General features: G+C 43.2%; 1 protein-coding gene across 4 annotated transcripts in view; it reads left to right on the top strand.

Annotated features, from left to right (window-relative positions):
- Positions 1 to 1,328: 1,328 nt before the first annotated feature.
- The window catches only part of SNX13 (sorting nexin 13), a 150,225-nt gene continuing 135,265 nt past the window's right edge, over positions 1,329 to 16,288 (top strand). For all 4 annotated transcript variants that reach the window (XM_050938590.1, XM_050938589.1, XM_050938588.1 and 1 more), the window contains exon 1: positions 1,329 to 1,518. Coding sequence is in view for 3 of the 4 variants with exons in the window: in XM_050938589.1 (XP_050794546.1) it covers positions 1,507 to 1,518 (12 nt within the window). In the remaining variant the exon portion in view is untranslated. The remainder of the gene's footprint in view (positions 1,519 to 16,288) is intronic.

Genomic DNA, 16,288 nt, shown 5'->3' with positions numbered 1-16,288 from the left:
TGACAACACTCTATTAGTAAACCTTAATGTAAACAGCAGATAAGTTAAACTTCTAGACTCAGTAGTCCCTAGGGGAGTTCTCCATTACCCACTCTCACTCATGCCTCTACTATAAAGAAAATATGTCTCCTCCCCTTCCCAAGTCCAAACTAGATCAAATATAAAGTCCCCTGAAGTCCATTTCTGGTTCCAGGCTTTTCCTTACAACTAATTTCTACTACTACTTCTCCCTTCATGCACATCATATGAGATCTGTGATGCAATAAGCCTTTATCCACGCCTCCCTACACTTCACTTACCCATGCCTAATTTCATACTCCTGAAGATCTGCCAGGGCTCATGGAGTTTTGCTTTCATTACAAACGGAATGCTTTAATAATTTAATGTTATATAAAACTGGACGAATTCTGAACTGTCTAGACAGATTCCCCTGTAAGCAGGGACATGTTGTCTTTGAAATTTGAGGTCCTGATCCTGCAAAGACTGATGCACGGAACTGGGGATCATTCCTACAGACTTCCGTGGGACTATTAACGTGGGCCAGGTTAAGCATGTGTGTATTTTTGAAAGAGCAAGATATCAGTACTTTTATACATTTATATTTCTGCTTTCCTAATAGTGCAGCAAAATCTGTGGAAGTTTTACACAATTTACTCCCCGCCTCCCGAGGTGTGCTGATCATCTAAGAAAATACTTGCTGCCCTAAAAACTGATGCCAGAGAGCAGTTAACCCCATAGGTCGTCTGATGTCCTAGGCGTTTCTCAGAGCCAGCTGCACCTGGAAGCAGCAGTGAGCTACGCGAGCAAGCGAAATTCAGCAGGCACAGGACCACCCCCCCCAAGAGCCAGCTAGTAAAACAAAGACCAACTTTCTGGAGCGAGAGCAAGCCCCCAATCAAACCACCCCCACCAGCTGCTGACACGTGGGACATTTCAAGACCCCCATATACCATCATCATCATCCACGAAGTTGGTTGTATTCAACCCCTGGGCTGGGCTGGGGCGAACACGGCGCTGCTCACTGAGGTGCATTTCCCAGCGCAGGCCCAGGCTCCAAGCTGGGTCCTAAGTTCCCCAGCTACTGCTGCTGCCCCAGAGCCACTGGCCATTGCCCTGACTGACTAGCCCAGGCTGCCCCGCACGGGAGCGACCCCTATGGGGGCTGCTGCTCTAGTCACGTCGCGCTCATGCCCAGGTGGGGAGCGCAGGGCCAGGCCCGGGACGGAGATAGGCCAGGTGGGGGCGGCTCCCCGTCTCCGCATCCTGCGGCCCCAATAGGCGGGCGCGCCGGCGGCGGCGGCGGCTCACGTAGCCCTCCCAAGATGGCGGCCGCTCCGGACCGAGCTGCGGAGGCAGCGGCGAGGCTGAGGGCAGCAAACGGCCGCTGAGGAGGGCAGCAGGGAGCCGGCAGCGCCCGCCGCGCAGCGGAGCGGGGGAGTCTTTCCCGGGCTGCTGCGGGCACCATGCAGCGGGGCTAGAGCCGGGGGAGTCCGCAGCGGGGCAATAATGTTAGCAGAGGTAAGAGCCCAGCGAGGCCGGGAGGAGCAGCCCCCTCCTCATCTCCCGCTGTGCGAGTCTCCCCGGGGCCTGGCCCCCCTCACCCTCACCCATCCCAGACAGCGGCTCCCGTCCCTTTGCGCTGCCCGGCACGGGGGCTGGGCCCCCTCACCAGCGTTAATCATCTCGGTAACCAGTCACGGCGATTAGTCCCTTCCGGCCGGGGGAGGCTCTCGGAGGAGGCGCTGGGCCGGCCCCGCGCTGGGCCGGGCTGTTGTTATGAAGTGCAGCCGCCCCTGTTTTGGGCGTTAGTCGTTCCAGAGGCCGAGGTCCCTCAGCCTAGTCTAGCCAGAGATCGAAGTGCCTCCCCCAGCCCCACACGATTGGCCTTCAGCTTGAGTAGCACCCCATCTCTGTTAAGCACCCTGTGTGGGATCCCTGGTGCACTGTGTGCTTAGTTCAGGCTTTGCCTTAATTACTTTTGTATTTATTAATTGGACATCGAAGCTGATTGTGGTAAAAGGCTGAGAAGAAGGAATTCCTGGGTTCCAATCCTGATCTGCTGTTGCCTTGGTGGTATGGCTGTAGGCACTTCCTGTAACTTGTCTGCCTCAGTTTCCCCATGACAATTTGGGGAGTTTTGCCTTCCTTTCAAGAGTGTTTTGATGCTTAAGGTAGTGTTGTATAGCACATAGAATATAATGTAAATCCAAAGTATCCGATGCCCGGTCTACACTAAAAAATTAGGTCAGCGTAACTGTCGCTCAGGGAAATGAAAAATCCATATCCCTAAGCAGCATAGTTAAACCACTCTAAATCCCCATGTAGACCGTGCTAGGTCAGCGGAGGAATTCTTCCATCACCTAACTACCACCTTGCAGGAAGGTGGATTACCTATGCTGATGTGTATGTAGGTAGTGTCTATGGTGAAATGCTACTGTGGAGCCATGCTACTGTGGAGTTTTAAGTGCAGGCAAGCCCTGAGTGTCATTAGTGTTCTTGGTGTTGTATATAAAACATAAAAGATATGACTGCTGCACCAAGAGGCTGGGAGTGCAATGTGATGTGTGCTATAGTTTATCAAATGCCTTAAGTGATATGGGTTTCATATGTTTGTAAGTTTCCTTTCTTTAAAGGCTTATTGATTATCTGAATACCAGCAATGTGCTTAGTGTACAAACATATATAAGGCATGATCCCGCTCCATAATCCCTGTTCATATTTTGGTCTGTCATTTAAGTACACCTACCTACAAAGAAGGGATAGATCAGGGATCTCAAACTCAAATCACCATGAGGGCTAGCACGTTGTCCTGAGGGCCGCATCACTGACACTTTTTCATATAAGGGTACAAAAGCCTCCCTCTTCCCCGCCTCTTTCCACCCCTTCCCCGCCCTCATTCCAGCCCCTTCCCCAGCGTCCCCACCCCAGCTCCATCCCCTCCCTGCCCCTATTCCAACCCTTTCCCCAAATCCCTGCCTCTTCTCTGCCTCCTCCCCATAGCGCGCGCGGCTCCTCCCTCCTGGAAAGTGCTAAGTGCCACAAAACAGCTGTTTGGCTGTGGGAAGCGCCTGGAGGTAGGCAGAGGCGCGGGGACATGGCGCGCTGTAGGGGACAGCAGGTGAGGGGAGCTTGGTGGCTCCAGGAAATAACTTGGGGAGGAGGGGCGGAGCTTGGTGGGATGCAGCAAATAACTCTACAGGCCACATGTTTAAGACCCCTGAGATAGAGGCTAATTCCTCTAAACAATATATAGTTTTATGTGTGAGGGAAATCGGTATTAAAGGGAAGTGATGCTGCTTTTGAGACCTGAAGCATCTGATTTTTATTGGTCATGAAGGAAGACATTTTAAGCTTCTAATTTGCATATCCTTTTATCTCATTGAAATATAAGTTCCTGGGTGCAGAAGGTGCAGTGCAGTATTTGTGGAAACTGTTCAATGTTAATGTAACAGGACAAAAACTTGCAGACTAATTAATACGTGTAAAATAAAAATCTTCATTTGAACATGAACTATTTGTGGTGGTATTTTGTTTGGGTAAATGGACTACTTTGAGTAATGGTTAATAAGTATTGTATATATGTAATACTTTATGTGCAATATTTCAGCAGTAAAACCATATCACCTCAAATTGTATTTATTTTAAATTAGTACAGATTTTAACAATCTTGGGTGAATGATTAGTACCAAATTCATATTTAGCATACTCTTATATCCAAGGGGCTTTATATCTAAAAGGATTTCTGTGGAGTTCCTATAATAGCAGTGAGCTGCTTTGAGGTTAAAACTTGTTCTGTTGATTTTTGTGATATCTCTTGGTGATACTTCAAGGTACATCATCAGAATTCATACTAATAGCTGCTTACAATATTTTCCAATTTGAGTTGTGAAGTGAAGAATGCTACCCAAAATGAATAAAGATTACCAGTTTTTCAAGCTTTGGGTTTAAATTTGATTTATTGATTAAAATCCTACCAGCAAAAGAGTTATCCACAAATACTGTATACTAAAAGAGATTCATGCAGCTCCAGGTTTCCCCACTGGCTGCTTCATGCTGCTTATAATCAGTTTCATAAAGAGGCCATTGCTAAAGACTTCTAACTGGAGAGGAAATCATGAGTGGCAAATGTTTTGTGCCTTTTTATTTGCCAAAAGAAACTCCCTAAAATTTTCAGGCGGTATCAAAAACAGGGAACTTTAAGAGTAGCTCACCTTAAGTGAAGTTAATGTGTAAAATTAAAAATTATAAATTATTTTGCTAAGTAAACAAAACAACCTTTGAACCAAACTTATGGCTTGATGTTGGGTCAGAGGAGATATTTGTAAGAGTTATGTAGATCAAAGGTTGGCAACCTTTCAGAAATGGTGTGCCAAATTCGCTGTAATTTAAGGTTTCCTGTGTATTAACATTTTGTGGAAGGTCTCTCTCTGTCTATATTATATCAATAAACTATTGTTTTGTTCAAAGTAAATAAGGTTTTAAAAATATTTAACAAGCTTCATTTAAAATAAAATTAAAATGCAGATCTTATCAATTTAGTGTGATCCTTCCCTTGGATTGTTGTCTGGGGTTCCAGCCGCCAAACCCGCTCAGCCCGCTGCTGGTCTGGGGTCCAACCGCTGGTCCTGCTCAACCCGCTGCCAGTCTAGGGTTCCATTTACTCAGCCGGCAGCGGGCTGAGTGGGCCAGTGGCAGGCTGAACAGGGCCGGTGGGGGGCTGAGTGGCTCAGTCCACTGCCAGTCTGGGGTGCCAGTAGCACTCAGCCTGCTGCTGGTCTGGGGTTCCGGCTTCTGGCCCCTTTCCAGTTGGGGTCCCAGCAGCTGGCTTTGGTGAGCAGAACCCTAGGCTGGTAGCGGGCTGAGTGGGGCCGGCGGCCGGGACCCTATCTGGCAATGAGGCAGCAGCCGGAACCCCAGAGCAGCGCGTGCCATCAAAAATCGGCTTGCGTGCCACCTTTGGCATGTGTGCTGTAGGTTGCCAACCCCTGATGTAGATGATTCATCTTGATCTTCGGTTGATGTTTTTTTGTAGAAGCATCATTCCTCCTTCAATTTCAATAGTCCACAGTTACTTACATTTAATCAAAATAATAAAATCACTTTTAAAGCTCAATTTGCATTCATATACTCATGTTCTTAAATAGTTTTCTATTATTCTTATAAGTATTATCAGCTTGTCAGTGAGCACCCCCTACTTCCCCCAAACAGACCCAGTTTAAATTGTTGTTAGCATTGCTCTTTTGTTTCCTTAACATTTCCGGGATTATGTTGCTACACTCATGATGCTTTTTATAGATGCTACTCTAAAAATATGATTCTTTATGTGGCCCAAGTATAGTATATCTCTTCTTATATAGTTATATATCAGACACTAGATTCTGCTTTATAAAATGCATTTCGTGTGGATGCTATTTAGACGGTCATGTACCCATATGCTTTTTCTTTTGGGGAAGCAAATATTCTGTATAGTTTGGCCTAGTAATGACAAATATAGTCATGCTTCTGTAAAGTATTTGACTTGATGCTGCATCTCATTTTGATTAAAACAAACCTAGAAAGATATAAAATTAACATGGCACACATTAAATGGATTAAAAACTGACTAATTGGTAGGCCTCAAAATTTAATTGTAAATGGGAAATCATCATAGAATGGGTGTTTTTAGTGGAATCCCACAGAGATTGGTTATTGGCCCTCTGCTATTTCACATTTTTATTAATAACTTGGAAGAAAACAAAAGTTTGCAGATAAAGTTTGCAAATGACACAAAAAACTGGCGGAGTGCTAAGCAATAAAGGGGGACAGGTCACTGATACAGAACAATTTTGATTACTTGGTAAACTGGATGCAACAAAACCATGCGTGTTTTAATACTACTACCAAATCTAAATATATACATCCAGGAACAAAGAATGTAGGCCATACTTACGGCATGGGGGAACTCTATCCTGAGAAACAGTTGTGGCAGACTGACAACTTCCTGCAGCATCGTGAATGAACTTTGTTGAATTATTAAAAATGCAGTGGTCTGTGTTGTTATGCAATTATATGTATTTCCATGGAAAGATAAAAAGAACAGCAGGGGGAGATTAAGGGGAGACGTAGTAACACTTCCTGAAAGATATGCATATACTAGTTCAAACTGGATTCTCTAGGGATCAACAGACACCGAAAGCATTTTTTGGATAAATAGCTTGGATTTAAACTGGTTCATGGCCTTCTTCCTGATTAGACAGGACCTCTTATCCACACAAGACCACAGTGCCTAGGATAGGTTTGGAGGACTGGGCTTACTGAGGCTCAGGAGACTGAGTGCTTGTTTTCAGCTCAATCTGTGATGAAAGAGTATTCCTTCTATTAAATCTGTGCTGCAGATATCTTAAAATGTATTTTATGTTTGCAAGGAATCCCATTAGATGGGGGAGTTGAAGGATTTCTCCTGCTAGGGTGACCATATGGGCTATTTTGCTATGGACAGTTCCTTTTTTAAGCCCTATCCTGACCGTCCCCACTTTTTTAGCGGAAGTGGGTGCTTGTACTGTTTGCTGTTGCTGACTTGATCAGTTGGCAAGAGCAAATGAGACAAATGCCCACTTTTTTTGTTTATTTTTTTTTTTATTTTAACACACAAGTGGAGTGCGGTGAGGGGGATGAGCGGCCATGTCAGCCCTGTGCAGGGAGAGAGGCAGGGCTGAGGTAAGCAACGATGCCAGCGCCGGCCTTATGGGTGGGTGGGGGGGCAGGAAGCAGAACTTGCACCAGCTACATGTGGGGTAGGGGGTGCCTTCGGACCAGCACTGTGCAATGTCCCATTTTCCCTTTGGGAAATAGTCGTCCCAGCTCCTGCCAGTCTTTTAGGGTTGGGGTTAATTCTGGTAAGCTTATTAGCATGCATGCACATTCTTTTAACGTTTTTAATATGTTTTCTTGGTAATGCTTTTTAACTTAATAAAATCGGCTTTCCTAGGAAGTGCTGTGTGGTTACATTATCACTGTAGTGAGTACAAGTGCTAACAGTCTCTGAAGAGAAAGCAAGCAGGCATACCTGGGAAACCTGTGCTGGGAAATACATGGTGAAGGAGGGAACTGGACAGCCTGGAAATAGCCTGATGATAAGAGAGAGGAATGCATGTCTCCACTCAAGAGAGGCAACAGCTGCGGAACTGGAAGCCTAAGAGTGGGTGACCTGGCTGGTCCACTGAGGGGAAATAGAGGTGCAGTTGCCCTTAACTGTATCAGCAGACTCTGAAAAAGATTTGTGGTCATGGTAGGTAATCAGCTGAACTTGAGCTCCCAGTGTGACGCTGTGGTCAAAAGGGCTAATGAGATCCTTGGATGCATAAACAGGAATATTGAGTAGGAGTAGAGAGGTTATATGTGCCATTGGTTCAACTGCTACTGGAATACTGTGACCAGTTCTGGTGTCCAGAATTTAAGAAGGATATTGATAAATTGGATAGGATTCAGAGAGGAGTCAAGAGAACAATTAAAGGATTAGAAAACATTCCTTATAGTAAGTGTCATGGAGCTCAATCTATTTATTTTATTAAAGAGAAAGTTAAGGGCTTACTTGATTACAGTGTAAAATATTCAACAATTGGCTCTTCAATCTAGCAGAGAAAGTATAACAATCCAATGGATGGAAATTGAAGCTAGACACATTCAGACTCAAAATAAGGCATACATTTTTAACAGCGAGAGTAATTAACCACTGGTATAACTTACCATGGGTTGTGGTGGATTCTTCATCGCTGGCAATTTTAAATCAAGATTGGATGCTTTTCTAAAAGCTATGCTGTAGGAATTATTTTGGGAAAGTTCTATGGCCTGTGTTATACAGGAGGTCAGACAAGATTATCACAATGGTCCTTTCCAGCTTGGAATCTAAATGATGTAGACTTAAATGTGTTAGCTCAATTTTTTCCTTCTATTAAATCTGTGCTGCAGATATCTTAAAATGTATTTAATGTTTGCAAAGCACTATGTAATTTGTAAGTGCTGTGGTGAGAGCAGCAGTGACTAGAGTGGCTCCAAATCCTGCAAAGACTTGCATATGTTTGAATTTCTGTACTGTAAGTAGCCCCATTGTCTTAAATTTATTCAGTAATACGTAGTCCGAATTAAGCATGTACATGTGTTTTGACAGTTTGAGCACTTCAGTGGTTTCCATTCCAGTCTCCTTTATAGTTTCTTACAACTTTCTGAAACTCTTCATTATTTCAGGATGAAATGTTCCAGGCTTGGGTTCTGCCAAAAAGGGATACTTTATTTAAAGTTTGTGCAAAAACAGATGAGCTGTTTATTGAGTTGTGAAAAGTGTGTGGGCGTACGTGGGGTTTGACGTTACAAATTCTTGATAAATAATTTTTGAACAGCTCTTCAGCTGAAACACCTGGGCATACAAAATTGAAACATGGCTGAAAATAATGCTTTTTGAGAAGTGTTTTTGAGTGTTCTGGTGAAGATTAGGTTTGATTTGACTGAATTATGACACTGAAAATTGCATGCTTCTTTGTGTGCTCCACATTTTGCACAAGGTTTCTTACTAAGCTTGTGAAGTATACAGCTATGGAAATCTTGCTAGAATCCCAGGTAGGGACCAAGGGTTCAACGATTCTTAACTTGGGGTTACAAATGAGTGTAGCTGCTATTCTTCTAACCCTGGGCTTGCATTGCAGTGTAGATATACCCTTAGGGCTTATCTACACAGGAAGTTAGGCCAAATTAACTAAAGCAGTATCTACACTATGGGACTATAATGGCATTGTTAGGGTGCCCAGCTATGCTGGCATATCCCTGTAGTGAAGTACAGCGACGGAGCTGACTTTTCCATCACTGTAAGAACACCACCTCCCTGCGCGATGGTAGCTAAGTCAATGGAAGCATTCTTCTGTTGACCTAGTTGCGTGTACACCAGGGGTTAGGTCAGCATAACTATGGTGCTCAGAAGTGTGGATTTTTCATGCACATAAGCACAATAGCTATGTCAACTTAAAATTTAAGTGTAGACCAGGTCTAAAGATGTGACTTCATAGTGTATTAGTTAAAGTACATTCAACTCCTGAGTGGATGATCTCATTTAGAAGTAAAGGCCTTAGTTCACAAAGGGCTTGTCTTCACTGGCACTTTACAACACTGCAACTTTCTCGCTCAGGTGTGTGAAAAAACACCCCCTGAGCACAGCAAGTTTCAGCGCTGTAAAGCACCAGTGTAGACAGTGCACCAGTGCTGGGAGCTACACCTCTCGTGGTGATGGTTTTTTTTAGAGTGCTGGGAGAGCTATCTCCCAGCTCTGTGCTGCGACTACACAAGCCACTTTAAAGCGTTGCCAGTGTAGCTTAATTCACTTAGGGATTGTCTAAAGTGAAGCCCTTAGTTATTTAGGTAAAAGTGTACTGGAGGTGCAAAGGGATCTAGCAGAACTGCTGCTCTGAAGCACCTTGAGAGTTTCACAATAGAGCAATGCACCGTTCCCAGTTATGCATCTTGAAAGTAGAAGGGGACTTCTGTGGACCTCCTCTAAGTATGTGAGAGAGTTCCCATCACAACAAGCCAAAACTTCCAGAATATTCTTTAAAGCCAACTTTGCTGTATCTAAGGGACTGAAGCTCATTTTTTTGTGGATTTGTCTTTAAAAGATAAACAAAAAACCTTAGAAGTCACTATATTACACTATACTAAGTAAATGTTAAACTTTCAAAATTAAGTGTTCAGATCAAGAAATGCCAAAGTTAGGGAAGCACAGTAGTTTTATCAATTCTCAAATATGATAAAAAAGGACTGTCATTGCAAAACTGTCATTCCATGAATCTGTGAAAAGCCTTAGGGTCATTTATAGTTGGCTCCTGTGTAAAGGAGTATAGGATTTTGACCCTGGTATTTTGATGGCTTTAGATATTTATTGTGAAATAATTTATATTGAACTGAAAATAATTACTGTGGGACATTTCCCCATAAATGTGTGTTTTGCAATATTTACCATGTCAGCCATTTTTTGCTGTATCAAGCAACCAGCCTTATTGCCTATTAACTTGCTTTGAAATAATCACCTTTATGAATATGTTGCGGTTTACCACCGCACTACTATAATACTAGCTCGATTCAGAAATATTCAGGAGCAAGTTTTATGTACAGACTTGTTTAATTTCTTTTGTATATTCCTTGATTTGCAGCTATGAAAAGTTGAAGACCAGGTTTTCCAAAGAAGGCTTTGAAGTTTGACATCATAATTGGGTTATAAATTGCTGGTAGATGTAGGTATGGCTTGACATGAGTAACTGGACATGAGTGAAGCCTTATTTTTTTGGGAGACAAGATTAGGGAGCTAAATGGATCAGCAGGCTGGAAACAGAATATCTTTAGGAGCTAAGATAAGGGGAAAATATTGCACAAAAAATGTTCTGTTTTTTGTCACTGTTATTAAATTTTACCAATCTGAACTTACCTAAAAAATTGTGCCCACTAAAATTTAGTAAAATATAATTTAAAATTGTTTTAAAAACTTTCTAAACCACAATGTTTAAAAATGCGTAAGACTGGTAGCGTTGGGGAGTAGATACATTAAAAGAAACTTAATAGGATCGGCACAAAACTAAACTGTTCAAAACCAAACTGACATAGAAATGCTGTGGGAACATAACCAAGCATTTCAACAGACGGTAATGACAAAAGTATACTATTAACATAAAAACATAACTTAATGGCCATTCTGGGTCAGACCAAGTTCCAACTAGCCCAGTATCCAGTCTTCTGACAGTGGCCAATGCCAGGTGCCCCTGAGGGAATGAACAGAACAGGTAATCGTCAAGTGATCCATTCCCTGTTGCCCATTCCCAGCTTCTGCCAAACAGAGGCTAGGGACACCATGCCTGTCCATGCTGGTTAGTAACCATTGATGGACCTATCCACTTCCAATTACTTATGTCAAGCCAGGCCTACATTCCATTGCTTTTGTTTTTCTTTTCTACATTACCATGGGTTTCATTTGCAGCATGAAACCCTAAAACACTCCAGTAAAGCCTTACTCCCATAACCATGGGAAAATGCAAAAGCCAAACTTGTCTGCAGGATTTCCTAAATGTCATTACATTGTCACAAGCTCAGAAATGCTCTTAGAAAACAAAAATTTTGAGTATAGTTTCCTTACCCACGAATGCAAAAATCCCTATGACCTACAAATCAAATGTTTCCAACCAAGAACAGTGTTTTTTGGGACTCTCTCATTCCCATTTCCTGTCTCTTTCCTCTACTACTTTCTGATCTCTCTACCATCCCAACCTTGCAACCTCCACCCAAGCAACAGTGAGAGATCCTATAAGTACTTTATATATGTGAATGGCTTGCCAATTACAGAACCAGTTTCTCCTCTCTTGGTTTTCACACCTCAACTGCTAGAACAGGGCCTCATCCTCCCTGATTGAACTGACCTCGTTATCTCTAGCTTGCTTGCTAGTATATATATACCTGCCCCTGGAAATTTCCATTACATGCATCTGAGGAAGTGGGTATTCACCCACGAAAGCTCATGCTCCAAAACGTCTGTTAGTCTATAAGGTGCCACAGGATTCTTTGCTGCTTTTATAAGTACTTTAATTAGCCAATGCTTTAAGTGCTACCAGCAATATAATTACTACTAGTATGCTGTGGCTAAAGCTAATACAAGCAGCTCTCCTCATGGTCTCTGCTAACACAGCATGCTACTTCATCTTTATGTGGGGAGGGGAAAAGAGGAGCAAAGCACTATACCAACAAGCAGTTAGGCATGTTTCCTGAAGTAAAAAAGTCATCTGACAAAACTCATGTTTACATATACACAATTGGTAAGATGAAGCAACTCCTGATGATCCCCAACATGTTGGTTGTCATGCCATCCAAGTGTGAAAGTTTGGCACATCAGCTCATCATTGGTATGTTAAAATCAGGTAAGGCTGAACCCACTGTGAGAATAAGCACACTACCTTTATTATTGTGGAAGTGACTGCTACCACAACAGCACTGTTGGGAGCTACATGATCCAGTTGCAAGAAGGATGAACTCTCACAGCAGAAACCTCTCTTCAGATTTTGTTTTTGCTGAATTTTTTCTGTTTGTTTGTTTCAGATAGAAGGAGCATAACTCTCTCCTCTTTCTCTCCGTCACCCTCTTTCAAGGCTCTGCATGGCTTCTTCCTCCAGCTGGCGGTTCCCTAAATAGCATAGCAGTAGTGCTGCTTCAGTTCCCCAGAGTGTATGGATCATTAGTGATGCAAGATGTCCCACCTCTCACTCTAGAGACAGAATGAATTGACTCTATAGTGCTGACCCACAAAATATGGACTGCGTTAGTTCCATACTGGAGGTGCTTCCACTCTGCTGATGCTGTAGCATTTCTGTTTGTACATCCAGGGTCGTCTCTCGGCATATGCAGCACACACGGCTGTGTAGGGCACCAGAAAATTTTGGGCACCATTCCTGTCACTGGCATCCTCTCTTCTCTGGCCCCTCCCCCATGTTGGGCCCGCAGGCTTCTCCCCAACCTCGCCCCGTTCCTCATTTGCTCCTCAGCTGGCCAGCTGAGGGCTCCAGCCTCCAGTTCTGTTGCCCCTGCCTGGTGCAGCGCCCTGGCCCACCACCACCCGGAGAGGAGTCCCTCCCTGGACCCTGCCTGCCTGCGCTGCTTGGTCTCCGGGCCAGGGCAGGAGGAGCAAAACTTCCATGTGAGTCAGTGGGGGGCTGTGGGAGGTAAAGGAGGTGGGGACTTAAAGTGACAGTGTTCTCTCTCTCTCACACACAGGCTCTCACAGCCACATACTCTGCCTCTCATGAGTCACAGTCCCCCAATACAGATTGTGTGTGTGTGACAATCTCACACTCCTCAGCACAAATTCTGTCTCACAGTCCCCCAACGCACACTGTCTGTGTGTCTCTCTCTCTCACACACACGCGCACACACACGCGCACACACACACACATGCTCTCTGTCTCTTACACGCACTGGCACATACACACGCTGTCATGCAGACACACATGCACACATACACTTGTATTGTTGTTGTTATTACTGCTTAGTACTTTCTGTCAAAATGCTTGTGGTGAGCCAGCAATGGCTATGGGCTGCAGGAGGGCCATGGGCTCTGGCAAGATGCAGACTCCATGTGACAAAGCAAAGCCTCCTTGAGCCACTACTGCAGCATCTGCTGCGTATGAAGCTTGGTGTGTGTCAACAATGGGAGGGAGGTTTCTGGGGGTCTGCGGGCGGGGGTAACGGCTGTGGCCCCTCAACACACGAGGGTCAGCGGTGCTGGCTGGAGTGGAGACCGCCTTCAGTGGAGCATAGGGGCACCAGTTTAATACTGTGTAGGGCCGCATAAATCCTAGGGAAGGCCCTGTGTGCATCTCTCGCAACCCCCCAGAAGTTTTTGTTTCCTCTTGTTTTTTTCCCCTTCTTTCCTTTCCTTCACTCGGGAATATGGCAGGAAAAGTTGCAGAGTGGAAATCTTTCGCTCTGTTTAGTCAGTTTCCTTTAACACAGCAGGATGAGCAGAGTGAAGTATCTGTGAGTGTCCCAGCAGTTGCAGAAAATTTCCTGTTTGACTCTGCCAGGTTACTATGCCTGTATAGTTCTTAGTGAAATTAACATTGCTGGGCAAGCACTGTGGTTGAGATTTTCAAAGATACTCTGTGAACTGGCTGTCCACACACATTCCCTTTAATTTTAAGGGCAACTAGAGCCCATATACCTTAGGTAGCTTTGAAAATCTGTTTGTGCCCCTAAACAGAGGCAGCATCACAGGCATAATGTTTGACTGCAGGTGGCATGGGAAAATGCAGTATTCATGATCTTTGACTGAATCTACATCCTTGGGAGAGGTATAAGGCCTAGATCCTGTGAACGCTTACACAGCATGAGTAATTCGTTCCATTGAGTTAACTGGGACTGCTCACCTGTGTAATGTTACTCATGAGCATGTTTGTAGATTTGGGGCCCTTAGTCTAGCCCTCTCATAAAGAAGAGGGGAGATATGAGTTCTGTTTGTTAGATAATATTGGTGCCTGGCAGTCTAGGAGCAGTGATTGGTTCTATTCATAAAGATGACCTTGTTATCATTCTTCAGCAATATGCCCAGTGTAACATTTGTTACTATTTGCTCAATTTTTTTCAACCAGCAATTTTTGATTGAGGCAAAGGAAGAGGTAAGAGGTTTTTTGCTTCATATGTTTAGGAAATATGATGTAGATAAGTGGCACATACATTGCCACATTTATAATTAAGTATTTAACTTCAGTAAAGTGAAGCTGATGACAACTAGGAACCTAAATAAACTCTTAAAAGTATGTGTGTCCTATTAGTTAACATTAATGGAATTTTTTTATCATCCATGAGGGCAAAGTAGGATTCTTGATATATATTTAAAATAATAAATAGTAAAACAAAAAAAAAATTGGGTGTTTTTGAGAAGGGGTACAAGGAAATGTTTGGTGACAAACAATATGCATATTGTCAAGGCTCACTGGTATACTTCTTTAAGGAGAGAAATGGGTTGCAATCCAACATACTCTCTTCCTTTCTACTGTGCACTGCCCCCATCCCTTTAAAGTGTATCCAAAGAAGACCTTGATTCATCAAGTTTCTTACGCATGAGTAGTCCCATTAAAGTCAGAACCTTATTAATAAGAGCACAAGTCATTTTGGCAGAAGAAGAATCCTGTTGAAGGGCTGCTGTCAACATAAGTTCTTGCTGGACTATTTCAAGAGGTCAGTCAGAAGGATTTGGGAAGAAGGAATACAAAATGCTTCTTTCTAGGAGACAGTGATGGACACAATCAGCATCTGTACCTAAACATGGGGTGGGTGAAGATAATAGACTACAACTGACATCTTACTTAATGTGTGCTTTATTTTTCTTTGAAATGTTGTGGGATTTTGGGATGTTTCCTCTAAATGTTCTCTTTACAGATTTTTACTTAAAATATAGATCTAACCAAAGAAAATTTCACTAGAAATTGAACATTTAAAAACTTGAAAGTGACTGCCCCCTTTGAATTGGTACATCTCTGAAAATCAGTCATTGTTGATGTTTTGACACAAGTGGTGAAGCCAGTTGTTGTCTTGTGGGCACATCTTTTAGCTCTTGCAGTGGAGGGTGGTAGGGCTGTCTATCAGAAGCAGTCTGTCTCGGGGCCTCCCACAGAGCGGGAGTTGGCTAAATATATAATCTGAACTTCAGAACTGAAGAGTGTGAGGATAGTTTACAAAGTTGCTTACAGGCCCTCTTACACTTAAAATAAAATAGCTTTCTAAAACTGTTTGCCTTTAAACTGATTTTTGCAGTATCTACTTAAAAATTGTATTACATATGCATAGCTAAGCAGCAAAATCATTTAACAAGTCACACAAGGATCTTTACTAATTCTGAAACTGAGGTATATTCCCTACCCCTCAGTTTTGAAGTCTTCCTGACTTGTCTTTATCTGTTGTTTTAAGCAATATTTTGTGTTAGTGTTGTAGCTTCATTAACACACACTATTGCTTCATTTCCCCACTTCCATGTATTTTTTCATAGACTAAACAAAAAGTAACAAGTATAGAGCATTCTCTCTTAATAAATTTAACAACTTCCCAGAGACAACTGGAATTCAGTAAATTTTCTCTTGTATTTCCATAGTACAGTATTCTCCAGATGAACATAATTATTCTGCAATTTTTTAATCTTTTTTTCTTTTCTTGGTGCCTTGTATTATTTCTCGTCCTATGACATGTAGAATGTGTGCTGGTTGCAACTATGACAGGTTTCAGACATCATTAAATCTTAATGTGTGTGATGTTAGTCCATTGGTAATATTAAAGTAAATATTCTAGTAAGACTTAATACATCTTTACCCCGATATAACACGGTCCTCGGGAGCCAAAAAATCTCACCGCCATATAGGTGAGACCGCGTTATATTGGGTTTGGTCCGATACGGCATACTGGCAAGAAGCAGTACACCATACCAGACTGGACTGGCTTGCCCGGCGGTGATTTAAAGGTCCCAGTGCTCCAGCCGCTGCGGGGAGCCCAGGTCCCTTTAAATCCCTGCTGGAGCTCTGGCAGTGGGGCTCAGGTGCGGATTTAAAGGGCCCGGGGCTCCCCGCTGCTTTACTGCATTATATCTGAATTCGTGTTATATCGAGTCTTGTTCTATTGAGGTAGAGGTATATTTAAAAGAGCTGTATCCTAAGGCATGTTGTAGAATGATGACCACAGAGAGTTGAAGTCTTCATTCTACAACATGGACCTCAGAAGTCTCTTCTGGAGCTTAATTACCCTG

The sequence above is a fragment of the Gopherus flavomarginatus genome, chromosome 2, assembly GCF_025201925.1.
Source record: "Gopherus flavomarginatus isolate rGopFla2 chromosome 2, rGopFla2.mat.asm, whole genome shotgun sequence".
Lineage (NCBI taxonomy): Eukaryota > Metazoa > Chordata > Testudines > Testudinidae > Gopherus > Gopherus flavomarginatus.
Note: the sequence above shows the minus strand (reverse complement) of the source record. Positions and strands in the feature narration are given on the sequence as shown.